The sequence below is a fragment of the Sceloporus undulatus genome, chromosome 2, assembly GCF_019175285.1.
Source record: "Sceloporus undulatus isolate JIND9_A2432 ecotype Alabama chromosome 2, SceUnd_v1.1, whole genome shotgun sequence".
Lineage (NCBI taxonomy): Eukaryota > Metazoa > Chordata > Lepidosauria > Squamata > Phrynosomatidae > Sceloporus > Sceloporus undulatus.
This window is the reverse complement of record NC_056523.1, coordinates 180092613-180119431: the sequence shown is the minus strand read 5'-3', so window position 1 is coordinate 180119431 and position 26819 is coordinate 180092613. Positions and strand designations below refer to the sequence as shown.

The window sequence follows — 26819 nt, the reverse complement described above, 5'->3', positions numbered from 1 at the left end:
GCTGGAAGTTCAGATTAGGGAAACTACAATTCTCAGAAACCCATAGCACATTGAGCCATGGCAGTTAAGAAAGCTCTGGTACCACAACAAACTACATGTCCCAGAATTCCATAGCATTGAGCTAAGGGAATTAAAGAGGTGTCAAACCAGTTTATTTCTGCAGTGCAGATGCAGCCTTAAATTGTGACAACCGGTGCGGCATAATGGTTTGAGCACTGAATAATAATAATAATAATAATAATAATAATAATAATAATTATATCCTTCCTTTTCCCCAAAACTGGGACTCGGGGCAGCTTCCAATATTAAGAAACAGTATAATTCAAAGCGTACAAAAAATGGTACATTAAAAGAATTGAAACAAAGAAGAAATGTAGTTTTTCAAGGTTTTTTTTTTGTAAATATGGAAAATTTAATAAAGATTAATACAGTATAAACAAGAAAAAATGATACCTTAAAACAGAACTAAATGATTACAATATTAAAACAAATGGTTACAAAAGAATAAAATAATAGTTTAAAAAGTAAGGATGTTTCAAACAGTTTAAAACAATATAACTACGTTTTATGGCTCTGCCTCTGGAGGCCAGGGTTTGAATGGAGGCTCAGCCATGGAAAACCCTGACCTTGAGCAAGTCACACTTTCTCAGCCTCAGTGGCAAAATAATAATAATAATAATAATAATAATAATAATAATAATAATAAATCCTCTGAAAAAAACTGGCCAAGAAAACCCCACTTGAAGGTGGCCATAAGCCTGAAACGACTTGAAGGCACACAGCAACCAAACAGAATCCCAAGCCCATCTCTTTTGCAAATTGCAAGCAAGAACTTGGGAGAGCCCTCCAAAAAACTCCATCTCCCAGGATGCCTTTCGCACCCGGTAGTGGCTGCCAGTGGCGGAGGAGGGCCACGTGCTGCTTCTTCCCTGCCTCTGTGGCTCCCTCCTCCTTGCCTTGCCATCTGGGCTGCTGCTGCTGCTGGGGACTCCCTGCCTTTACGCACGAGCCAGAAAGAGCTGCTGTGCCCCTTTGGCTGCAATGGTGCTTCTCCCCTTTAGACACCTGGCCAAGGTAAGAAGACGGGGAGAGGGCAAGAGAGGAGGGCTCAGGGGCTGGGCTGCAAGGGGCTTTCCTTGCAGAGGGGGAAGCAGCAGCACTACTACTACCTTTGAGTTTGGGGACTGCAAGGGGTCTCTGCAAGGGAAGTTGCACAAGGGAACTTCTCTGAGCAGGGCCTTGGCCTCAGAGGCCTTGGGTTTGGGGTGGGTTTACAAAGGAGCCAGGCTCTCAACCTCACTCTTCCTCCTCTCCCAGTCTGTCCCCCCCTTTTTTGATGTGTTGTTGTTGTTGTTGTGTGCCTTCAAGTCTTAAAGCTCAGAGCCTGAGTCTTCCTCCTGCCCTCTTCCTGCCCTTTGCATCTGGGGTGTCTGTGTTTGTTGTTGTTTGTGTGCCTTCAAGTATCCAAGCTCTGAACCTGAGCCTTCCTCCTGTCTCAGTCTCTCCCCCTTTTTGGTGTGTATGTGTAGTTGTTGTGTGCCTTCAAGTATTATAGCTCTGGTCCCGAGTCTTCCTCCTGCCCCATTCTGTCTCCCCCCCCCTTTTTTTTTGTGTTGTTTTTGTGTGTCTCCAAGTATTAAAGCTCTGTTCCTGGGTCTTCCTCCTGTCCCATTCCTTCCCTTTGCATTTGTGGTGTCTCTGTGTTTGTGTGGTTGTTGTTGTTGTGTGCCTCTGAACCCGAGTACCTCCTGCCCCAGTCCTTTCTTTTGTAATTGTTGTTGTTGTGTGCCTTCAAGTAGCAGAGCTCTGGTCCTAAGTCTTCCTCCATTCTTTCCCTTTGCATATGAGGTGTGTGTCTTTGTGTGTCTGTTGTTGTGTGCCTTCAAGTAGTAGAGCTCTGAACCTGAATCTTCCTCCTGTCCCACTCCCACACAACTTGCAAGCTAGAGCACCAGAATGGTGTAGTGGTTTGAATGTTGGACTTGGGCTCTGGAAATTCAGAGCCAGGCCTTAATGTTGGTAGAACTTTCTTCAGAGGGGTTTGCCATGCTCATTCTCTGAGGCTGAGAGAGTATGACTTGCCCAAGTTCACCCAGTTGATGTGGCTGAGCAGGGATAAGATGCCTTCAAGTCACCTGTCAACTTATGGCAATCCCATGAAGGGCTACTCAGAGGTGGCTTTTCCAGTTCCTTCCTCTGGAATGTAGCCTGTAGCACCTAATATTCTTTGGTGGTCTCCCATCCAAGTCCTAACCAGGGCTGACCCTGCTTAGCTTTCACGATCACAGAAGATCTGGTGCCTTTGGGGTATTTGGCAAGGGGTTTGAAATGAGCTCTGTGCATAGAATCATAGAGTTAGAAGAGATCCCCAAGGGTTATCCAGACCAACCCTTTGCCATACAGGAATACACAAGAAAAGGTTGCTTTCTATGGGCAAGATCAGTTTTTCTGTCTCGGGCCTCCATCTATGCAACGACAGCAGTGACAAAAGTTTTGCTCCTCCTGTCAAGATCTTTTCTCATGGGTGGTGTTCCCATACACCCTTTTACAATTATTGTTCTTTTCTTTCCAGTGGGAAAGTTAAATTGTGCAAGTAAAGGAAACCAAACTTCTTGGGTAAAAGGAGTTTTATATCCCCGCTGGAGGGTTATAGCAGGGGATGTGATGACAGCACAGATCTCTTTGGGGGGGTCCATTCTGCCATTCAATTATTATTTAATTCTGGCTAATGGCTCTTGTATTGCGGCACTGAGCGAGGGGGAAAGAGTTATCTGGATGTTCAAGACTGAGACGCTATTATCAGCCGAAAACCTCTCCCAGCAGCCACGCTCGGCTGACTTTTATGGGCTCATTTTGGAGCATCTTCTTGTCCTATCTGACATTGCAGCTTTCAGGAGGGAAAGGGGGAGAAATTCCAAAAGAGGCCTTCAGAGCAGACAAGGGGGAAGGAAGGAAGGAAGGGAGAGGGACAAAAAGAAACTTGTGAGGCTGCTTTATCTCTTTACCAAAGTCTCTTTGGCAGAAGTTTCCCTGGGCACCAACTCTGCCATTTGAATAAACAGGTCAATAAAAAATGACTTGCCCCCAGAAAACTGCTTTCTGATTCGCAGGTTAAGTATCTCGATTAGGTAACCTAATTACAACACATTTTAAAAAAAAAAGGAATTAAAAATAACTAATCTGCTTTGGCCACCGAGGATTAAAACTTATTTTAAAACTGAATCTGTCCATGCAGTTGAAAACAAATGGATATGTGTACATTAAAACAGCAATAGATTGAAAGTTACAGATTGTAATTTCTTTTTTAAAAAAGAATGTTGTCTTTTCATTCTGTCGGAGCATGTTGGCTACTGTGCCAAACTTGAGACATTCCTGAGGTCTCCTTTCTGATGCAACCTCAAGGAGCCAGTTACATCATCTGCAAAAGCGAGGATGGGTTGGAGCATCTTTCGATGAGGGAAAGGAGAGGAAACCACCTCTTTTCAAAGGCGGTTGGCTGTCATTTGTGGTGACAGAGTAGCTTGCTTTGAAGAGTGTTTGAGCATAGGGAAGGAACTTGTGTCTGTGCATGCAAAACTTTTTCCCTGTCAGAATTGCCAGCTCAGCAGCCAAAGCGAATGCCTCCCTTGTTCTGAGCGAATGAAGCATGCTTGCCGATTTGCAACACAAAGCCAACTTTTATTCCAGCAGGCCTTGAAATCGACTGTTCCCTTCACTCTGCCAGCTTTTCTCTCTGGGATCATTAACACGTTGTTTTTAGCAGGACTCTGCAAATAATCTCACTCACACATTCTAGGTTTGTTGTTTACACTATGGACCTGGGCATCTCTGCGAGTAGTTCAGTTGCTCAAACGTATCAGCACTTGAATGTATGATCTGTATGATCTTGAAAGCAAAGGAGGGTCAGCCCTGGTTAGTACTTGAATAGGAGACTGCCAATGAATGCCAGGTACTGTAGGTTATATTTCAGAGGAAGGAACTGGCAAAACCACCTCTGAGGATTCCTTGCCTGAGAAAACACTATGAAATTCCTGGAGTCACAATAAGTTGACAGGCAACTTGAAGGTGTGCACACACACACAACTTGCAAGCTAGAGCACCAAAATGGTGTAGTGGTTTGAGTGTTGGACTTGGGCTCTTGCGGGGGGGGGGGGGTCACTATTCAAATCCCTGCTTAGCCATAGAACCCCATTGGGTGATCTGGGGCAAGTCACACACTCTCAGCCTAAGAGGAAGGTAGTGGCAAATCTCTGACTAAATCTTGTTGGGGAAACAATAGGAGACGGCTGCCATAAGTTGAAGTTGACTGGAGGGCACATTACCCAAACAACAAATTCACAAGCTGGTGATATACAGTAATTTTTGCTGCCTTTCAGTTTTGTTTTTATTTTCTTAATGTTGGTAGAACTAGTATTTTGCTTGGATGCTCTCTCAGCCCTCTCCCCCTTGCATACCCTCCCTGAATCTCCCACCATCTATTTTAGCTTACAGAAAAGTGATAGGGTTTCTTGGCCTATGGCAATAGCCCAGTTCTGATGTGAACAGAGCTACTAAAAAAGGGTCCACTTGGCAAATCTAGGAGTCAGCAAAGCTTGTAGTAAATGTGGGCTGAGATCCCAGCTCTCTCAAGTGATATGTGGCCGGTCTCTATATGCAGTAGTTCCCATCCTTGTGTGTGTGTGTTGTGTGTTCAAGCAAATACACTACAGTCTCTATCATCTGTGGCCATTGTCTTTGCTGGCTGAGGTTATTGGGAGTTGTAGTTCACTTGTAGCAAGGGCACCAGATGGGAGAAGGCTGAAATAGATGCTATGTTTGCAACTTGGATGGGGAAACCTCCTGGCAGATCAACTAGAGCCTCTGTGGTACATTATAATGTGTAAGAAATGTGACTCTTGGGTTATTGTAAGATCCTGTTTGAACATCTTCCTCTCTTTTTCATCTCCCTCAGCCCCTGAGGATATGCTGCCAGGCTACAGGGAGCCTGCGGGCCCAACACAGCAAAGCAGCTGCAGTGCCTGCCAAAGAGATGCCAGGCTGGACTGGGCAGGAGAGCTTGTCAGAGAGTGACCCAGAGATGTGGGAGCTGGTGCAGCAAGAGAAGGATCGGCAGTGCCGGGGACTGGAGCTCATCGCCTCGGAGGTGGGTGACCCTTCTTTACTCCTGGAATGGAGTGCAAGTGAATGGTTGCATTATGTTTTGGTTACTTTCTGCGGCAAGGACTGTTTCCTTCCTTGCTCCCCTATGAAGCTCTGAAGGTTCACAACTTAAGTGGTTTACTTACTCTTTAAACTGGAGATGTTGAGGGCAGGGGTCCTTTGGCTCTGGAGATGAATTGCTATTCTCAACCTACCCCACCGTTGACCAGGCTTGCAAAAGCTGCTGAGAGTTGGAATTAAACAAATACAGTATCTGGAGAGCTCAGGTCCTCCCACCCTTTCTAATGTAGATATTAACCCTTAAGAATATTGGTCTTGGTCTACACAAGGATTCTTCTAAAGCCCATCCTCCTGTTACTCACAGACTGCATCCACACTGCAGAAATAATCAGGCTTGACACAACTTTAACTGCCATGGCTCATTGCTATGTAATTCTGGGAATTGCAGCTTGCTGTGGTACCTGAGCTCTGCTCCATAGCACTGAGCCATGTCAATTATAGTGGTGTCAAACTGGATTATTTTTTCCAGTGTAAATGCAACCACAGTGTCCAATTAGATGGAAAACCCACAAGCAGTGCATGAAGGCAATATGTACTCTTGCCTCTGCAACTGGTGTTCTACCTCTGAGTGTAGAGCCAGGGTGGGAATCATACAGCTATCCAGAAGTTGTTCATCTCACTTTCCAACATTTCTTGCCATTGGGAGGAAAGCCTAGAACTGTTGGGACTTGCAGTCCAACAACATTTGGAGGGCCACATTGCTGCTTTTGAGCTCACACTCGGGTATTATAGCTAACAGCTATTGGTAACCTTCTGAATTTTTGTTACTCAGGATGCTGTCTAAGAACTGGAAGGTCCTAGGTTCAAATGGCGCTATAGCCAGAAGAGGCATTCTTAAACATATCACTTTCCCCCTAATCTAGGGCTGTGGACTCATGGGCATCCAGATGTTGAACAATTATTAATGTCATCATTCTTCACCATTGGTCATGTTAGTCAGTGATTATGGGAAATAAAGCCCAACCATGTCTAGATGGCCATAGGTTCCCTGTCTCTGTTTTTGTCTCAGCCTCCCGTCCCAGTTTGTAACATGGTATGATGGCCTAAATACCCCAAAAGAATCAGATCAGATCTTGTCTGATCTTGGAAGCTAAGCATGATCAGCTCTGGTTAATACTTGGATGGGAAATCACCAGTGAATCACAGGTGCTGTGGGTGCTTCCTCCTTTCAGAGGAAGAAACAGGAAAAACTACCTCTGAGGATTACTTGCCTAAGAAGAGCCTATGCAATTCATGGGGTTACTACTTTAATAATAATGTAGTCCAGGTTTTAGAAAAACAAATACAGTTGGCCCTCCACATTTAAGGCTTTGTCTTTTGCAGATTTGATTATTCATGGATTTGATTAATATTTTCTCTCTAGGAATCTCTAGGTCTTCCAGCACGACTGTCAACATCTGCCAAACGTCATGCTGGAGGACCTAGAAATCCCTAGAGAGAACACTTCTCTAGACATTTGCAGGTCTTCCAGCGTAATTCTATGGTCAACATCTGGCAGATTCTCTCTCGATTCCTCTCTAGATTCCTAGAGAGGTGTCTTAATTCTCCTTTGGTTCTGAATCATGAGAATGGCAGTGTTTGTCTTCCCTTGCATCTCCTCGCTTCAGTTCCCCCATCTCCACTGTGTTAGCTTGGCAGAAAATACTACAGTGAACAGGATGGATTTCAGTGCAATTCAGGGGACAGAGGTTAGAATACTCCTCCATGGTCACAGTCCAGGTTTCACCATCCCACATGACTACTATTTCTCCCCTTAAGCTTGTGGTGTAGGAAGTATGGACATTTCTAGCTCTCTGTCAGATGGATGTGAATCATTCCATTTTCTTCTCTCTGTGTTTTATTTCTCTCTTTCTCACCCGAATCCCAGAATTTTTGCAGTCGAGCTGCCCTGGAAGCCCTGGGCTCCTGCCTCAACAACAAATACTCAGAGGGCTACCCTGGCAAGAGGTAATGTCATTCTAGAGTAGGACAATCTGGATAAACCATAACATTACAATACAACATTTTGTCAGTAAAGCAGAGGTGGGCAATTTCTGCTGTGTTTCATTTGCTCTGATAATTTATTGATTTTTAAAAACATTTTCCATGTAATAAATAAAATTTTCTAGCAACAGGGGAAAGTGATAGAAGGCAGCAAGAGAGAAAATAAGACAAAGAAGGGAATTAGTGGAAAGGGAATGTGGTAGAATAAAAGTGCACAGTGTCCATGTTTGGAAAGAATGGGAAAAAGAAGTTCCTTTATTTCCTCTTTCTGCCTTTGTTGGCAATTCTTGTGAAGATAATTTGAAACCCATTCCTCAAGGTGCTGGGAGAAAATTGAACAACTCATGAACTCTTCCCAGTAGTGTACCTGTGGGCCTTTCAAACTACATAATTACAGCATTGTGATCCCACTTCAACTGCCATGGTAACATGCTATGGAATCCTGGGATTTGCAGTTTAGGGAAGGGGCAACTAGAATTCTCAGCCAGGAAGCCTCTGTGATGCCTCTGACCAAAGTGCAACCCACCCCCAGGATACCGTAGAAGGCAGCCAAGTGAAATCATAATATTGTGTATTTATGAAATCAGTTGTGTAGTGTGAAAGGGCCCTGTTTTTGGTATGCCACATAGAATGGCCTCCCTTAGAACAGGCATTAATGAAACAGAACTGAAATTTGGACAGGTCTGATCAAAGGTCTGGTGTTATGGGCTTATGCTGTTACCTCAATGATTGGCCATGGATGCCAGCCAAAGTAGTAAATTGTGATCAGATCGCATATTAGGAGTGGAAAAAGACAGCATAGGGGACGGTTGCCATCAGGGGAAAAATGGTAATGAAGAGGAGGGTGCAGTTTAAGGCTGCATTCACACTGCAGAAATAATCCGGTTTGACACCACTTTAACTGCCATGACTCAATGTGATGGAATTCCAGAAACAAACCACAGTTCCCAAAATTCCATAGCACAGAGCCATGGCAATTAAGGTGGTCTCAAACTAGATTATTTCTGCAGTGCGGATGTGGCCTAAATCAGTTGTGGAGTGTTTCTGTGTAGACAAGAGGTAGAAGAGGGCTTTGAGAGGAGACTGTTGCCTTGGCAACATCTTTTATATATTATGGTGGCTGGGAGGAGATAGATAAGATTTTTGTTTTTGTTCCTTTCCAGCTTGGAGATGTGATGGTGGTGAAATCTTTAATGCTTCTTTTCTCATTTATATCCTGACAAACAGATATTACGGTGGCTCGGAGGTGGTGGACCGCATTGAACTGCTGTGTGAACGCCGTGCTCTTGAGGCCTTTGACCTGGACCCTGAACGCTGGGGGGTGAACGTCCAGCCCTACTCGGGCTCCCCTGCCAACTTTGCTGCCTACACGGCATTGCTGCAGCCTCACGAACGACTCATGGGTCTAGACCTCCCTGATGGGGGCCAGTACGTACCAGTTAGGAGCCAGAACTTGTGTGAGGGCAGCTAAGGAATTTTCCTGTTCACTAAAAAAACAGTTTCCCCTATTCTGTTGCCCTCCAGATGCATTGGATTCTCATTAACCTCCAGTCAGTGTGGCTACTTTGATTGAGGGAGGAACTAAGTGGAGGATATGTCGTTGTGGTTGAGAAGTATGATGTGAAAGGGAAGATGAAGCACAAGAGTAATGGGAGGTTGAAAACTGGCAGGACTAATAAAGGACCGAATGCGGGAGGAGTGATTGAAAGGGCTGCAATAGGGAGACAGAAGTAGTGGAACTGAAGAATTAATGGAAAATGATGTAGAACTTATATATTGTGGACCCTCCACATTTGTTGCAGTTAAGGACACCAGACTCTCATGAAAGTGAAAAAAACACAAATTAAAAACACACTATTTTTTTACCTGAGAGATCACCTCTCTAGGAATCTCTAGGTTCTCCAAGGCAACTCTGTGGTCAACATCTGCTGAAGGTTGACCATAGAATTGTGCTGGAGGACCTATGAATACCTAAAGAAGTGTTCTCTCTAGGAATCTCTAGGTCCCCTAGCATGACTTTTGGCAGAATAACCACAGTCACACTGGAGGACCTAGAGATTCCTGGAGAGAACATATTTATCAAATTTGTGGATAATAAATCCGCAAAAGTCAAAGCCACAAATACAGATTTGAGAGTGGGCTTTCTTTCTATTCCCCCCCCCCCCCCCCATTGTTGATGTGTGCCTTCAAGTCGTTTCTGACTTTTGACAACCCTAAGGTGACCGTATCACAGGGTTTTCTTGGCAAGATTTGTTCAGAGCAGGATTGCTTTTGCCCTCCTCTGAAGTAGAGAGAGTGGCTTGCCCGGGGTCACCCAATGGGTTTCCACAGCTGAGTAGGGATTCAAACCTTGGTCTCCAGAGTCTTAGTCTAGTGCTCAAACCACCACACCACATTGGCATTCACAGAGGAGGTGAAATTCCTCATAGGATAAAAATCCCAGGTTGGACAGAAACTTGCCTACTCTCAGTGAGATAGTCAATTTGCCCCTATCTGTGGGAAGTTCTAGTTTCTCTTCTTACCAGGAGGAATATTTAGGAGGGGTGCCTCTTCTCTTCCAAGGATGCACTGTGCCTTCTATCACTTGCCAAACATATCCAGGCCATATAGATCTCTCCTTCAAACCTCAGAGTAGCCATCCTGTTTTGGCAGAGGGAGCGTTACATAGCTAATCTTTTTTTGTTTTTATATTGTGAGCAGCCTTGGGTCCCTTTTTGGGAGAAAGGCAGGATAAAAATTAAATTAATTAAATAAATACATACAATAATCTGTGGGCCCACCTGAGTTGAAGAATTTTTGTTTGATCTCTGTCAAAAGTTATGTTATGACTAGGGCTTGCACTCTGTTCTGACCATATGGTTTTTGTCTCCCTGGCAGCCTGACACATGGGTACATGTCTGATGTCAAACGCATCTCAGCCACTTCTATCTTCTTTGAATCCATGCCCTATAAACTAAATGTGAGTGAACAAAAAGGGTATGTGTTCATGTGTATACATGTTGCAGTTTGCTCTTGGTTTATTCTTATGAAGCCAAGGGGGAGGAAGCTTATAGGTCTATAAGGAGTATACATGTTGAATCTCCCTTATCTGAAACACTTGGGATCAGACATTTTGTTCGATTTATTTTTCCCCCCAGATTTTGGAATATATGTAAATACATAATTAGATGTCCGGGAGATGGGACCCAAGTCTAAACGTGAAATTCATTTATGTTTTGTATACACCTTATAAACATAACCTGAAGGTAATTTTATACACAATATTTTAAATAATTTTGTGCATAAACCCAAGTTTGTGTACATTGAAACATCAGAAGGCAAAGGTGTCATTATCCAGTCACCCATGTGGATTTTGGAGTATTTTGGATGTTGGAATTCCAGATAAGGGATATTCAACCTGTATTGAGAGGATGTGGATATGTGAATGTGTATTGAATATGGCCAAGTGCTCCAAGATGTAAGTTACTGTTGTGCTAAAGTCAGCTTTTACAGGATGTTTTGCTTGCATCTATGCTATTATGTGTGAAATGCAAAACTGGGAAGTATATATACTGTATATATATATAGAGAGAGAATGAATGGCTGACTGCAACACTCTGGACGTTGTAGTCCAACATTTCCCCCCGCAAAAAAAATCCCAACATTTTCAAGCTCTGGCGAGGTGTTAGCTGTAACATGCATGTGTTGTGGAAAGTCAGTGGTTTCATGCACACATGATAGGGCTGGATGCATAAAAACTTGACTTTAGTATCAGGCAGTTTCCTGTGATAGCCTGCAAAAATATCTTTTTCATACAGTGCTCTGTGTTCAAGGCTTTGTATATGTATTTGTATATTGGAATACCATCCGTCCCCCATGAACATTGACCAAGCTGACTGGGGCTAATGAGAGTTGGGGCCCCAACCAAGAACTAGAAGGCCACAGGTTCAGTCAGTATCTTTATCAGTATCTTTATCAGCTGCATTTGCGCTGCAGAAATAGTTCTATTTGACACCACTTTAACTGGCATGGCACAGTACTATGGAATTCTAGGAATTGTAGTTTGTTGTAACACTCGAGCTCTCTGACAGGGAAGGCTAAATATCTCAGAACTACAGTTCCTAGAATTCCATAGCATTGAGCCATGACAGTTAAATTTCTATAGTGTATATGCAGCCTTGGATGAGTATGCAGCCATTATAATCAGTTTCTTTAACATGCTTTCTTCTTTGTTTATTGCAATGTGCCTTCAAGTTGTTTTTGACTTATAGCAACCCTATCATAAGGCTTTCTTGGCAAGGTTTATTCAGAGGAGATTTACCATTGCCTTTCTTTGAGGCTGAGAGAGTGTGGCTTGCCCAAGGTCACTCACTGAATTTCCATGGCTGAGTGGGGTTTTGAACCGTGGTTTGCCAGAGTTCTAGCCCACTGTTCAAACCTTTGCATCATGCTGGCTCCAGTAGTCTATGATTTATTTGGCAAGATTTGTTGTGCTGGCATGCCTGAGTGCTTGTACGGGTTTGCATGTAGCTGTGGAAGAAGGATGGTATTCTTGTACATTGACCTGTGTTGCTCTTCTCTACTTCACCTCTTCTTCCAGCCAACAACAGGACTAATAGATTATGATCAGCTAGAAATCACTGCCCGACTCTTCCGCCCACGTCTCATAATTGCTGGCACCAGTGCCTATGCCCGCCTCATTGACTATGCCCGCATCAAAAAGGTACACTTTGGGAGAAGTAGCAGGGAGGGCAATGGTCAACTTGGATAAACTGACTAGATATTGCCAGGGGTGGGTGGGTGAGTGGGTGGTGGCAGCAGTAATGCTCCCTTTCTCTCCCCTTTCCTCTGTGTAATAAAGTTCGATGGGAAAGTGAGCTTCTGAGTGAAATGGAGTTTGCTTGTGGGTTGAATAGTTTTTTATGTGTAGGAAATAGATCCGTCTAGTATACTGGGTTGTTCTGGACTGGTGTTGATGGTGCATCTCACTTGAGATAGGTGGTGGAGATTAATGGTCAAGGGCCTGGGGCAAAATTGGGGGAGTTAGTTTTTAAAAAACAACAACAATTAGTTATAGTTATAGTTCCAAGGACCTCAAAATAATTAGTCACATTCTACTTACCTTTATAAAGAAGTAACTATTTTCTTTTTCAGAAATAACTAAAGTAGTTATTCTTTTTTACTTAAAAAACAAACAAACAATTACAGTCCAGAACTCTACAAAGAAGCTGTCCTTTTACTGGTGTAATTAAGGTTATTACAGAATCAGAATAATGGAATCATAGAATCATAATGTAATGAGAGAGCACCTCATTTCTCTTGCAGTGAAATCGTAACTGTTTTAGATACTTCTATAGCTACAGCATTTTCTCTAGGAACTTCTGTGTTCTCTAGTACAACTCTATAGCCAACCTCTGGCAGAGTTGTGTTGGAAGACCTAGAGATTGCTAGCGAGAACATATTAATCAAACCCGCAAATAATCAAATCCACAAAAGTCAAAGCCGCAAATGTGGAAGGCCAAGTGGACAAGTGTGTAATTATTCCTAATGAGTGGCATCCCCAAACCTGGTGTCACCTGGTGTGGGAGGAGTAGTGGTGGCCATGGCCAAAAGGACACTTGCCTTTCTCCATAGTTCCAGTTGCTTCCTCCTCAGGTGGAGGCTGCCGATGTGGAAAAACCTAGAGGAGAGCACTTGTCCTTCTCTTTTGCCGCAATAGTGGCCTCATATTGAGGAGGGAGCCATTGTGGTGGCAAAACCTGGACGGGCAAGCTTGACCTTCTCTTTTATTGCTGTGGTGGCTTCTTGAGGAAGGAGCCACAGCAGTGGCAAAGCTGGGTGGAGTGTGCTCTCCATTCTTCTTCACCACAGTGATGACCTCTTCCTCAAGAGGAGGCTGTGACCATAGTGAATCCTGGAGGGGTGCATGCACCCCTTCTCACCCCACAGCTGGTGGAGGGCCTGACCAGCTGTTACCCCTCTTCTGAGGTGTCACCCAATGTGACCCACACACCCCACACTTTCCTAGTGGCTCCACTGTTCTTAACGAGTTACTTCTGAGCTCTGAGTAGGGAATTGATCTGCCCTTTTCTGTCAGGTGTGTGAAGAAGTGAAGGCGTACATGTTGGCTGACATGGCCCACATCAGTGGCCTGGTGGCAGCGAAAGTCATTCCATCTCCCTTTGACTATGCTGATCTGGTCACCAGCACGACTCACAAGACGTTACGTGGAGCAAGGTAGGTGTTTCTTCTCCATATTCAGAGCAGGGAGCTCCCATCAGCTCTAGGCTCCCATCAACTCTAGGTAACATGGCAAAATCTCAAGGAGGATGGGAACTTTAATCCAGCTGCATAGCCTCCCCACCACTGTTGCATGTTCACCAAGAAGGATATCAGTTTAATACTACAGTCGCCCCTCCAAGTCCACGGACTTGAAATCTGTGGATTTGAAAATGCACAGAGAGGCAACTGCCATTAACCTCAATGGGACGTGCACTCCATTCAAGCCTATGGGGCTTGAATATGTGCAAGTTTTGGAACTCGCAAGGTGATGGTGGTTCAGAACGGATCCCCCGTGAGTTCCAAGGGGTAACTGCATCTTAAATCCCTGACATTTCCAAACAGGGTTAGAAGAGACTCATGTCTGAAACACTACCTTCATTGTAAATTAGTTTAGAGAAGGGTGGGCAAACTGAGACTCTCCTGAAGTTGTTAGACTGCAAATTCATCATCCCCAGTCTGATGTGCCAATGATGAAGGATGCAAAAAGTTGCAGACCAACACTCTCTTTAAGTTGTATGTAATCTATTTAATCATTCTTTTGAGTGTATGCTACTTTCCTGTGATAAGGCCATACTCTAGAGTGGTTTAGGAAACATCAAGGCAGTTTAGGCTGCCTCCACATGGTGGAAATAATCCAGCTTGACATCACTTTTACTGCCATGGCTCAGTGCTATGGAATTCTGGGAATTGTTGCCTTGCTCTGGTGCCCCACTGAACAACAGTTTCCAGAATTACATAGCATTGAGCCGTGACAGTTAAAGTGATATCAAACCAGGTTATTTCTGCTGTGCAGATGCAGCCCTACATTTCTGTTAAAGCAAAGTTTTCAGATAATTTACTAACAGAGACAAGGAAATGCCATTTTTAAAAATTAAGATGGTTGATTATTTCAATTATACAAGTAATGTAAGTGACAGGAAAGCAAACAAACAAACATGAGCATGGACAGGGGAAGCGTGTCCCTGTTAGTGCTCTTGGACATCTCGGCGGCTTTCGATACCATCGACCATGGTATACTTCTGGAACGCCTGGAGGAGTTGGGTATCGGGGGCACTGCTTTGCAGTGGTTCCGGTCCTACCTCTCGGTTAGATTCCAGATGGTGGAGCTGGGGGACTGTCGCTCCGATAAGAGGGCACTTACATCTGGTGTCCCTCAGGGAGCGATTTTATCCCCTATGCTTTTTAACATCTACATGAGAGATCATCTGGAGACACGGGGCGTGGTGTTATCAGTATGCTGATGACACCCAAATAATTTTCTCTGTGTCTCCGACTGATGCAGTAACTAAGGATGGCATCTCTCCTCTAGATGCCTGCTTGGCGTCGGTAATGGGCTGGATGAGGGAGAACAAACTCAGTGTGAATCCAGGGAAAACGGAAGTACTGATGATAGGTCCCTCGGTTCCGGGTGGTGAGATTTGTCAGCCTGTCCTGAATGGGGTCACGCTCCCCTTGAGGGACTCGGTGCGCAGCTTGGGAGTACTCCTTGATTCGTCGCTTCATCTGACATCCCAGGTGGACGCGACGGTCAGGAGTGCTTGTTATCAGCTTCGGCTGATACGCCAGCTGCGCCCCTACCTGGGCCGTCGGGACCTTGAAACTGTTGTACATGCTTTGGTAACCTCTCGATTGGACTTCTGCAATGCGCTCTACATGGGGCAACCCTTGTACCAAACCCGGAAGCTTCAATTGGTGCAGAATATGGCAGCCAGACTGGTCGCTGGTAGTTCTAGGACAGACCACATAACACCTATTTTAAAAGATCTTCACTGGCTACCCATTCGTTTCCGAGCTCAATACAAGGTGTTGGTTTTGACCTATAAAGCCCTAAATGGCTTGGGCCCAGGGTACTTGGAGGACCGTCTCTCCCCATATAATCCGCCCCGCACACTCAGAACATCTGGGACCAATTTGTTAGAGGTCCCTAAATCCCATTTGGTGAGGACCTCACAGAGGGCTTTCACTATCGCCGCCCCCTCATTGTGGAATAAGCTCCCTATAGAGCTCCGTTCCTCTGCATATTTAGTTTCTTTTAAGAAACAATTAAAAACGCATCTATTCCAGCTGGCTTTTTCACTCTAGGTAATAGTGTTCTTTCTCTGCTCCTTGTTCTTGTTCTTCGACCCCGGATTAGTGCAATATACTGTCTTTTTCTTGCCCCTAGTGAATTGTGATTTGTATAGATTCCCGTTCCTACCCCTAGTAATGATGTTTTTAAACTTTTTATATTGTGATGCTTTATCTGTATTTTATTGTTTCTTGTCTTGTAAGCCGCCTTGATCATGCAATTGGAAAGGCGGGATATAAATAAAAATTATTATTATTATTATTATATTTAACTGAAACTAAATGTTTGAGTTTAGAGGTTCCCAAACTGCAGCTCTCCAGAGTTAAACATATTGAACTCAAACTAAATGTTCCCAAAAATAACAACTTCTAAACCAAACTTCCCCATAATGGTGTCAAATTACCCCCCCCCCCCCCAGGCCCAGTGCTTATAGCTAGAGTTGGCCAGGGCCCCATGTGAAGTGGTGCCAAGGGTAATGAAAGGGCAAAGTACTCTCCTGAAGCAAGAGGACAAAGGTACTGAAATTTTACAGGAACAGTGTAGTGTAAATTTGCTGGCAGACAGGTGGGCCCTTGGTATCCAATGAAGTTTGGTTCCAGGACCCCCCGTGAATACCAAAATCCATGGATCCCAAGTCCCATTAAATACAATGGCATAGTGAAATGGTGTCCCTAATATAAAATGGCTTTACTTTGGAAATTTGTTTTTCTTTTTAAAAAATATTTTTGAGCTGTGGATGTTCGAATCTATGGATAAAAACTCTGTGGATATGGAGAGGTAACTGTATTAAAAATGATAGCCCTGAATTGAGGAAAGCTGGCTATAAACTGAACCAGAGAGCATAGCTTTTCTATCCATAATGCTGCCATTTTGTATAATAAGTTATGGGATGTTCAAGGATGCTGAATCCCTGCTTGCTGCTATGGGAAATCCTGTTTGTCCTTCTCTGTAGCTTTTTGAGATTTCAGTAGAGATTGCCTGGATCAGGAGTATGGAATCTGTGATCTTGTAGACGATGCTGGGCTGCAGTTTGCATTGTCCCTCACCACTATAGTGTCTGGAAGGTCGCATATTCTTTGCAAATTATTTACCTTCGTGAGTTTTTTTTTTAACACTTTGGCACTTTCTTTTGCAAAAGAAATTGTTTTTGTAAAAAAAAAAAGAAAAAGAAAGAATGTACAGGTAGAGTATTGCTTACCCTCAATTCCAAAATCATCCACAGGGGTGGTTGAGTTAGCGACACCATATATATGCAAATATGAGTTGAGAAATGCCCCCAAATTGACCCTAAAACCATGGGCTGACATATACGAATCAGTACAGTAATAATGCTTAGAAAGGTCCTGAAAGAAGCATCGCCCCATGTGCCTCGGCAGTGATTTCAGAAAGACCTGACTGCAGTGTGTGTGTGTGTGTGTGTGTGTGTGTGAAATGGGTGATTTCCTTCCTAATCTGATGTTAAAGTCTTCTCTCCCCACCAAACCTTCATTAAAACCACTTCTTTCCCTTCCCCATCCATTGTTAAAGCCTTATTACTCTCCCCACCAAACCCCACATTTAAATCCACTTCTTTCCTTTCCTCATTCGATGTTAAAACCTCCTCTATCACCAGGAAAATGGTGTTAGGTGGTCAGGAGAGGTCCAGAGAAGGAGTAAGGGGGATGAAAGTGGTGTTTTCCCCTTTAGATCCTTTGTTATAGACCTCTAAGTTTTGGCCTTGACTTGTCCATGGGTCATATCAAAATCTATGATTTTGACCCTAAACCTTTCCTTGACTTATACATGAGGTCGACTTATACATGAGAATATATGGACTGGTAAAATCTTAGAAGTACAGTTGTCCCTCCATATTCGCTAAGGTTAGGGGAACAAGACCCCCGTGAATATGGAAAAACTGCAAATAACAAAAACACTGTTTTTACCTGAGAGGACACCTCTCTAGGAATCTCTAGGTCCTCCAGTGCAACTCTGTGGTCAATGTCCAACATACACTGACCATAGAATGGCACTGGAGTAGCTACAAATGGTCTTTCAGTGCAACTTTTAGTTAAAGTTGACCACAGAGTTGCACTGGAGGACCTAGACAGTCCTAGAGAGAACATATTAATGAAATTCGTGAATAATCAAATCCGAAAATATCAAAGCCGCAAATATGGAGGGATGATTGTAATATGTAATACAAACATTTTTTAAAAGTGTTAAACATTTTTTGCTTTGGTTCTATGGAATTGCAACATTCATATGGCTGTGGTAGTGTGGATTTGTAATAGACGCAGGTGTCTTGGTAAGTGGAAATCTGAAGTGAACCTTTGAATCCTGTATCTGGGGCTGCATCCTCACTGCATAAATGATCTAATTTGATACCACTTCAACTGTCATGGCTCAGTGCTGTGGAATCCTGGGACTTGAGTTTGTTGGGGTACCAGAGCTCTCTAGCAGAGAAGTCTTAAATATCTCACAAACCCATAGCATTGACCCATGACATTTAAAGTGGTCTCAAACTGGATTATTTTTGTTGTGCAGATGTAACCTGAGTAGCCCTGCCAACAGACATGTTAACCTAGGCAGGGCCAAAATTTTGATGCTTTTACCCCCTTGTCCTATGTAGGTCTGGGCTGATCTTCTACCGCAAAGGCGTCCGTTCTGTGGACAAGAAGACTGGCAAAGAGATTCCTTACAACTTGGAGGAAAAAATCAACTTTGCTGTCTTCCCCTCTTTGCAAGGGGGCCCACATAACCATGCCATTGCTGCTGTGGCTGTGGCACTGAAACAGGTGAGACAGAAGGGGAAGTAGGTCTTCCTCTTTTCTCTGAGAATTTAGATTGTGTATTTTTAGTCTTTTATATATGGCCATTTCATTTGCTCTATTAACATGAAATGAAACTCTTGGATTCCGACCTGTAAGAGGAAATTTCTGGGCTCTTTATTAGTTATTATTTTATTTTTTAAAGTTTATATTTTTATATTTTATTTTTTATATTTATTATTATTCTAGTATATTAATATTTATTTTTAATAAATATTATAATTTTATTTAGTTATTTTATATTTACATTAATATGTTTATCTTCTTTACATTTTTATTTTCAATTATATATTATATATTTTTATTTATATTTTTAATTTCCTTTTATATTTATATTTATATATCTTTTATAGTTAAAATTATTTTATACTTTATGTTTTTATCCTTTGTTACTTCTTTGTTTTTTAAAAATTTTAAGTTCTTTTTTTTAGTTTTTAATTTTTAAGTATTAATTTTAAAATTGTTAAAATTACGCACTGGAAAAAATACAGTTGGCCCACATTGCAGACCCCTCCCATGGATACCAAAATCTGTGGATGCTCAAGTTCCATTGTCTCCAATGGCAGTGCACACATGGGCTGCACTGCCCTTAGGGACCACAGGACAGCTACTATTGGGGACAACACTCTTCTCCAGGTGCGCCTTGGTTGCGGAGGGCTGCTCCAGGGGGCAGCTGGGGAAACAATAGCAGCAGTCACTGATGGCACCTTCCAAGTGGCTGTGGAGGGCCTCCTGCTTCTTCTGCAGAGCCCGGTCCAGATCATCTCAGGGGCAATGTTGAGCCCTGTTGCCAGGAGGGCACCTCATCACTTCTCCTGCTCATCTGCCTCCTCAAATGGATTCCCCTAGCTGCGCCCTGAGATAAGGTGGCTCCAAGAAACAAGGAGCCCCTTCCCCAAGGGCAGAGAAGACTCAGAGGATCATCCCCTTGGACCTCAGAAGGTGTGTGAAAAGGGCAGCTTGGAGTGAAACAGCAGGCAGTGTGATCAGGGGTCTTCCTTTACCCGGGAGCATCCCTACACAGACAATTGGTGGCTGTCCCTAATGGTGGTGTAGGCATGCAGCTTGCCATCTGTGGATGCTGGAATCTGCGAATGGCAAGCCCATGGATAAGATGGCCCCACCTTAATTGCCAGCCCCCCATATCAGATATCTGAGAAGTGTTGGTCTAGAAGATTTATGGCGATCTTGGCCATGAAACCACTGGATAACTTTGGGCAAGTCACATGTTCTTAGCCTCAGAAGAATGCAATGGCAAACCACCTCTGAACAAATCTTGCCAAGAAAACTCTATGATAACTCTGCCTTAGAGTCACCATAAGTCAGAAACAACTTGAAGGCACAGCACACACACACACACACACACACACTCTTCATAAGATTTTCTTAGGCAAGGTATACTCGAAGATGTTTTTGCCAGTTTCTTCCTCTGAAATTTAGCCTATGGCACTTGGTCAGTTTTTCATCCAAGTACTAACTGCACTGACCCTGCTTAGCTTAGATCAGATGGGATCTGGTACCTTTAGGATATTTAGTATTCTGGAAGACAGTAGTCTTTATCATTAGCATAATCCTTTCTGTTAATTGTTATTATTCTATGCTTTCCCAGTCAGGCATCAGTTAACTGGCTGCTTTTTAAAGGGATACTTGAAGCACTAGGTTAACTATGTGGGTATAAGGGACTGGGATGGAGCAGACAATGTTGCACCTTCCTCCCTATGGTTTTATGGAATATGAACAGTGTTCATTTGGGCTTACTTGATATCCCTTCTTCCTTTGTAGGCCAGCTCACCCATGTTCCAGGAGTATTGCCAACAAGTATTGAAGAATGCCAAAGCCATGGCAGAGGCATTGCTGCAGAGAGGATACACCTTGGTTTCTGGTATAATGCAGACACTCTGTTGCTTCTGAACTGAGACACATAATCCAAAGAGCCATATGGATCAGCTTTGCTGATTTGTACTATTTCAGGATACAACATGTTTTAGTTTCATAGTAAAAGCCCCCAGTATGATGTATGGAAATTAGTGAGAAAAAGTCTAAGTGAGCCTTCTCCATGACTTTGTAGCTCTGTTCATGCAAAAAAAATTTAATATAGCAAGACAAGTTTCTCTGCTACAGTCTGAATTGGTGTTGCATTGCCTAAGATGTAGAATTTGTATTTTATTTGTGTGGTATGTTTCAACTTAGTGCATCATAACCTCCTTTTGGGGCAGTATGAAAGTACATGTTGCTGGTAGGGTTAACAGCAGCCAGGGGCTTGTGCATATGGGGAGATGTTAGGTTCTGCAGCTGCAAGCAGAAATGTGCTATTGCTGCTGGGGAGGAGAGAATAGCTATGAAAGAAATCAAAACACATTATGATCAATAGATGGAGTATTGTTTGAATCACCAAGGGCCAAGGGCCACATGTGTTCTCAACCAAGATGATAGCTTCACCTTAAAGATGTGAAAAATGTAATGTAGGACCTTTGGTACCAAACTAAATGTTTGTTTACTATGTAGTGTGCAGTTGTATATTATGCTTTTCTTTAAATACTGTAATTACAAAGTGGCTAGGGGAAGGGGAAAGGCAGAGCATGTAATGAAGACTCTTGTCTCCATCATTAAAATGGAATGGAAACTACACATCCCACTCAGCACACTAAAAGCTATAGGGAGAAAGGTTTCATTGACAACTTCCTCCTAAGAAATAATCCTCTCCTCCCCTGTCATTTCTTTCCCAGTAATTGTGCCCTAACTGTGTAACTGTTTAAGGAAGAATAAGATACACACTTGCATACTATGCATTAACCCAAGGGTGGGAAATTTTGGCCTTCCAGATGTTTAGACTAAAACTCTCACAATCCTTTACCATTGACAATTTGGACTGGGGCTTCTGTGAGCAGAGATCCAAAATATCAGTCCAAAGGTAATCCTTTGCAATATTAACCAATGTATCTGCTTTGGCCCATTGTTCAGAATGGTGGATTCTCCCTTGGAGGTCAGACAGCATGGCAGGAGGTTAGACCACATGGTCTTTCCAACTCTTACGATTCTAATATCAAAATGGATCCTTCGTACAACATGTATTTAACCCATGGAATGCATTATCACAAAACTTTGGAAGGGCTGATGGGGTAATGGCTGGGATGAGTGAGTTTGATATATTCGTAGAGGATAAGACTAGCTATGTAAGTCAGCTATGACAGGAATCTCCCAACAAGGGACAACTGGACTAGAGAGAACTTCAGTTTGACCCAAGAGTTTCATTTACTAGTTGCACTGTTAATAATATTTTTGTTTTAATAAATATTGGGGATGGAGCCATAGGTGAATATAGAGGATACTATGACTACTTGGAAGGCTGTTGGGAAGCAACATGCCCTCTTCTTTCTCTTTTGGGTCAGGTGGTACTGATAACCACCTGGTGCTTGTGGACCTGCGGCCAAAAGGCATTGATGGAGCCCGGGCTGAGCGGGTGCTGGAACTGGTGTCCATCACAGCCAACAAGAACACCTGTCCTGGGGACAAGAGTGCTTTGGCACCTGGTGGCTTGCGCCTTGGTAAGAGCAAGAGGTTCAATTGTAATTTTTTTTCCCCCAAAAAATGAGGTGTGTGCTGAATTTACATGTTTGGAATTGTGTATAATCTATGCTAAAATAATCCAGATTCAGCACCAAGAACACTCAAACCCTGCTTTTGTTTTCTGCTTTTTAAATAAAATCAACCCCCCCGCCCCGGAATGTTGAATTGGGGGTAGGGAAGGGTATGGAGATTTGGGGACAGGTTCATTGAACATATACCATGAAGTCATCCTGTACAGTTTTCATGTGTTTACAAGCAAGTTTCTAGCTCTTAAAGGCCGGTATGTGGTAGGTTTGAAAGTATATTGGAAGTGGGAGCAGAAATGTCTGATTGCCTTCTAGAGATATTTCTCCCTCCCTGCTCGTAGCAGAATATATGGAAGCAAATAGATGCAGATGAGCTTCATTTGTAGACTTCAGCTTTTTGTGGGCCAAAATTTTCATTAAAACATCTGTTTCTCACACAGAGATTTATGCTCTCTAACAGCATGGGGCTGGAAAAGAGCAGCCAGTAGGAAAAGGGGTTATGTAGATTTCCAGAGCTTCTTGCCTCTCACCATCAGCACTGTGTTGCAGCTCCTTTCAAGGTTTCTCCCTCTACAGTAAAAAAAAAAAAAAAAAACTGCCTAGAAAATTCAGGATACCAAGTTCTTCATTTTGCCGTGCTGCTCTCCTTTGCCTTTAAAATGTCCATGGTCCCCTCTGTGTGGAGCCACACTGGCACAACTCTTGCCTTCCCAATTCCTATAAACACATCTTGCATGGTCCTTCAATGCCTTGCAGTGGAGGGACCATATTTGATGTTTTCCTCCTGTTTATTTCTATCATTTTTCTTCTGTCTTTAAAAGTGTTGGGAAAGCTCAGTTATCTGCAGAGGCTGTTTCATCATCCAGTGCCTGGATGAGAAGGTGACCACCTTGAAGAGGGCCTCATGTCCCTAAAAGCCTGATTAGTGTGACATTAGTGAGAATAAAAGGGTTAAACTAGGATAAGATGTTGCTGGTAGTGTAGTGCAACCAGGGCTTGTAAGGCTGCAAGTTTAGCTGCAGCCTTTAAAGTACCTGAGTGGTTGTGGATTAGCAGAGTAACAAAATGTTTTTGTGAGCTACCCCTGTTGTAAGGCAGAGTATTTTGGGGTGGCTTGAGATTGAAGAGGCACTAGCTGTGCAAAAGACATCCTCCTTGTGGAGAGGAAAACTGACAGAGTTGATTTACTGAGACAGCGACCACCACAGCTGTTGAAATTATTGGTCACCAAAAATGAGAGAGAGAAAAGGTATGGCTTGGGGAATTTTAACAATAGACACCCACACTTCATAGTTCACCATTGCACCACTGGACAATATAGTCCATCTGTTTTCTGTCTCTGGCTGGCATCTCCTGTGCATAATTAAAGGGTTGGCATGGCACCCTTTCAGCAGAATCATTTGAAGAATCTGTTGTTGAACATATGTACAGACCTAGGACTCAGAGCTGCAGTGCCAATTAGTCCAGCAAAGTATTGTCTTTATGGCTGGCCTTTGTGTAGTTAGTCCTTCAGTAGAAGGTGGTTGGAGAGGAATGAGAAATAGAGTCATCTTGGGTCTCCCTTATCCACTGTAGTCTGTGTTGCTCTTTTGCTTCTGAGTTGCAGCATTTTCCACTCTGTCTCTTCGTAATGTTGGCCTTTGGATTACAAGTGCTCTTAATCCTATTCTCTTCCATTTGTCCCACAGGAGCACCTGCACTTACATCCCGGCAGTTCCGGGAAGCTGATTTTCAGAAAGTTGTGGAGTTCATTGATGAAGGCATCAAGATTGGACTGGATGTCAAAAAGAAAACCTGTAAGTCATTGGCATGTTATGAAAGCTAACAAATGCTAGTTGTTTGACACTTAATAGGAGACCTAGTACAGATAAGCCATGCTCTATATGGTGTAGGGTATTTTGGGAATTTCGCTAGTTACAGTTAGTCAGCCAATTGCTTTATATTCCACATTCTGACCCCCCCCCCCCCACACACACACACATTTGGCTGTTTAGTAGGCAATCTAAATTGAGATTTGGCAAGTTCATCTTGTGTAGCTGTTTTTGAGATCCCCTTGAGTTTTTATTGTTTTAAAAAATAAATTAGGGTGTAGGGTGGTGGTGAATTTTATTGGCTTCCTTGAGCTGTTTTAGATCCACCAAAGTCCTTTAAAAAAACAAAGACCTGGTTCATTTTTAAGCCCTTTCCTGGGCCTAAAATGGTCTGGGGGAGAAATTAAAAAGAAGAAATTTGAGGCTGTTTTTTCCCTAACAAAAAATTTGAGGTGATGTAGGTGGAATATGGTACTGGGAAATTGATAGTCCTCTCTATGGAAAGAAAAGTGAGGGTCAGGGAGTGATTGGGAACCTGTGCCTAAATGGAATGCATTATTGAGGAAGTGAGATATCTCTTTCTGCACCAGAGTTCCCCCATGTGCTTTCAGCTCTTTCCACTGCTAATTTACTTGCTTCTTTTCTCTTTTTCTCTCCCCCCTCCCCAGCCAAGCTCCAAGATTTCAAATCCTTCTTGCTGGCTGACCCAGAGACAAAGCAGAAACTGTCTGACCTCCGGCAACGTGTGGAGACCTTTGCCCGTGCCTTCCCCATGCCTGGCTTTGATGAACGTTGAGAGCCCTGCCCTATCAGAGACTGGCTCATCATTACATTCAGATGGATGGAGCTTGCAAGAGGCTGGGTGCCAGGAGACCCTGCAGCCCTATCTCTTAGGGCTAGCCAAGTGGGAACCCTCCCACCCCCAAAGGCACTCTCCTTGGCTACTTTCCTCTTCCCCCATGACCATTTTATAGTGACTCAAACAATTGACCTCCTTTTGTTTATAGTGGGACTAGTCTCTGACTCACGATACACATGTAATATTTGGCTGGATCATTATGCAAAATGGATTGTAAAAATTAAACAACTTCACCTCTTTCCCTGACTGAACTAAAAACACAGAATGTTTTGAGGGCATTTTTGGACGTAGTATTGTATCCTATGCCATCCATGTCTATGATGGTTAAGGTACATGGGTGTGCATGCACAACTCATTTGTCTGCATCTAATATCTTCAGCCAGAGATGGGGTAGTACAGTGCTTTCCAAGTCATCTGATGTGGGGGATTAGCATTAATTTTTTCCAGTGTGCCAGGGACCAATGGACAATAACTCAGCAATAACCCAATAGAGATGAAAACTGCAGGAACTGGTTTGTTGATATGAATCATTATAGCAGCCTTCATAATTGAACAATCTTTGAGGGCCTAGCCATAGGGGCAGCAGAGAGAGAAAAAAAGGTGTGTGCCTAAATCTTATGGGTACAGGCAGAAAGTGCTTTGTAAAGAAACTGAAATCCATAGTAGACCAGACAAAAACATCAAGGTGATCAACCATATGACTCTGAGAATTCTATAAAACATGAGTGCCAGAGCAGCACTCCTACTCATGTTACCCAGCAAATGAAACATACTGCCTCTGAATGTATTATGTAGTTGCTGGTGGCCTCACCATTAATTTCCCTGACCCATAAGTTGCATAAGCCTTCACTTGCCTTCAGTGGTTGGCTACATCCTTCCACCAGTTTCTGAGGCACCGATTTCTGGTCTGTTTTCCAGTTAAAAAATTGGGCCCCTAACTTATTTGAATAGTAGGTTGGTGAGGTCATGGAGTGGCCTCCCCCCATCCCCATACACATACTTTAAATCGTGAAGATGTGACTGCTGCAGTTTTAATGTGAAGAACTAGTCTTGGTCTCAAGAGAGGCTAAAACTGTAGCTCTGATATTGCCACACATGGTAGCAGTGGTCCTTTTCATATCCTTTTGTGGCTTGTGATTGCAGATGACCAGCTTATTAAAGAGATGATGCATCCAATAGCAAAACATTACATTTACATATGGTAAATGACATAGAAGACACCCATCTTCCTGCCCCTTTTTGACAATAAAGCTACGGGGGGGGGGGGGGAAAAATGCACAAGGTTCTTTTATGTTGGTACCTGTGTTATTTAAAACTCCACTCCTGAATGTTTTTGTCAGACTGAAGCTTTCTGCAAAATGCAGGGGGGCATCTATTCTGGATGTGACTTTCTTTTCATTGATTATTCATGGTAGACTAGGATTCTTCCACATACAATCTCAATTTGGTTTTCTGTGGGAAAGAATTTGAACATAATCTGTGTGTGTGTGTGTGTGTTATTGCTGGAGCATCCTTTGACAACCTGGTGACCTCCAGCTGTTTTGGATTACAACTTCAGGTTCCTGACCAATGGCTGTCTGGGCTGAGAATGATGGGAATGATAGGGGACAGTCTTCACTTAAAGATCAGAAGGTTGGGGAAGGTTGGTTTAGGAGGAAGGTGGGTGGAAACAGCTGCTGGGGAGCAGCAGTAGTAGTGGTGGGTGACACTGGTGGAGAATGTCTCTGACACTCCAGGAGTAATGCCATAGCTAATGCAGGTTAGTACTGCACAGAGGAAGGCAAAGGTGAACCTCCTTGCTATAACCTTCACCACAAAAACTTCAGGATGATACAATCTGAAACAACAAGAGACGGAACACAAACAGATGGCTAGACTCAATCAAAGAGACCACAGGCCTAAACCTGCAGGGTCTGAGCAGAGAAGTAGAGGACAGAAAATCTTGGAGGTGTCTCATTCATGGGATTGCTATGAGTTGAAGTTGACTTGAGGGCAGTGGACTATTGCTCTCGCTTCAGTCCTTTAGGGAAGTATCTTTACCTGGAAAGCAAGCTCTAAATGGGGATAGCCTGTGGGTAATGACAAGAGCCATTGTTAGACATGCACTGTACATGCATTTGTGTGCAAGTATGGCACTCCCTAAAGGCAGGTTGCAATTCCAGTCAGAATTCTCTATCACAGTCTACACAAGTTTATGTAGATTTATCTACATAGCAG

At 43.3% G+C, this 26819-nt stretch overlaps 1 protein-coding gene across 1 annotated transcript; it reads left to right on the top strand.

The window, feature by feature from the left end:
• Positions 1-918: 918 nt before the first annotated feature.
• On the top strand, positions 919-24841 carry SHMT2 (serine hydroxymethyltransferase 2). Its single transcript, XM_042450230.1, has 12 exons — positions 919-1074; positions 4952-5143; positions 7088-7167; positions 8431-8631; positions 10081-10162; positions 11783-11905; positions 13280-13419; positions 18141-18306; positions 20122-20221; positions 21729-21884; positions 23621-23728; positions 24412-24841. The coding sequence occupies exons 1-12, from the start codon at positions 1042-1044 to the stop codon at positions 24537-24539; spliced, it is 1509 nt and encodes a 502-aa protein (XP_042306164.1). The 5' UTR covers positions 919-1041; the 3' UTR covers positions 24540-24841.
• Positions 24842-26819: the final 1978 nt, after the last annotated feature.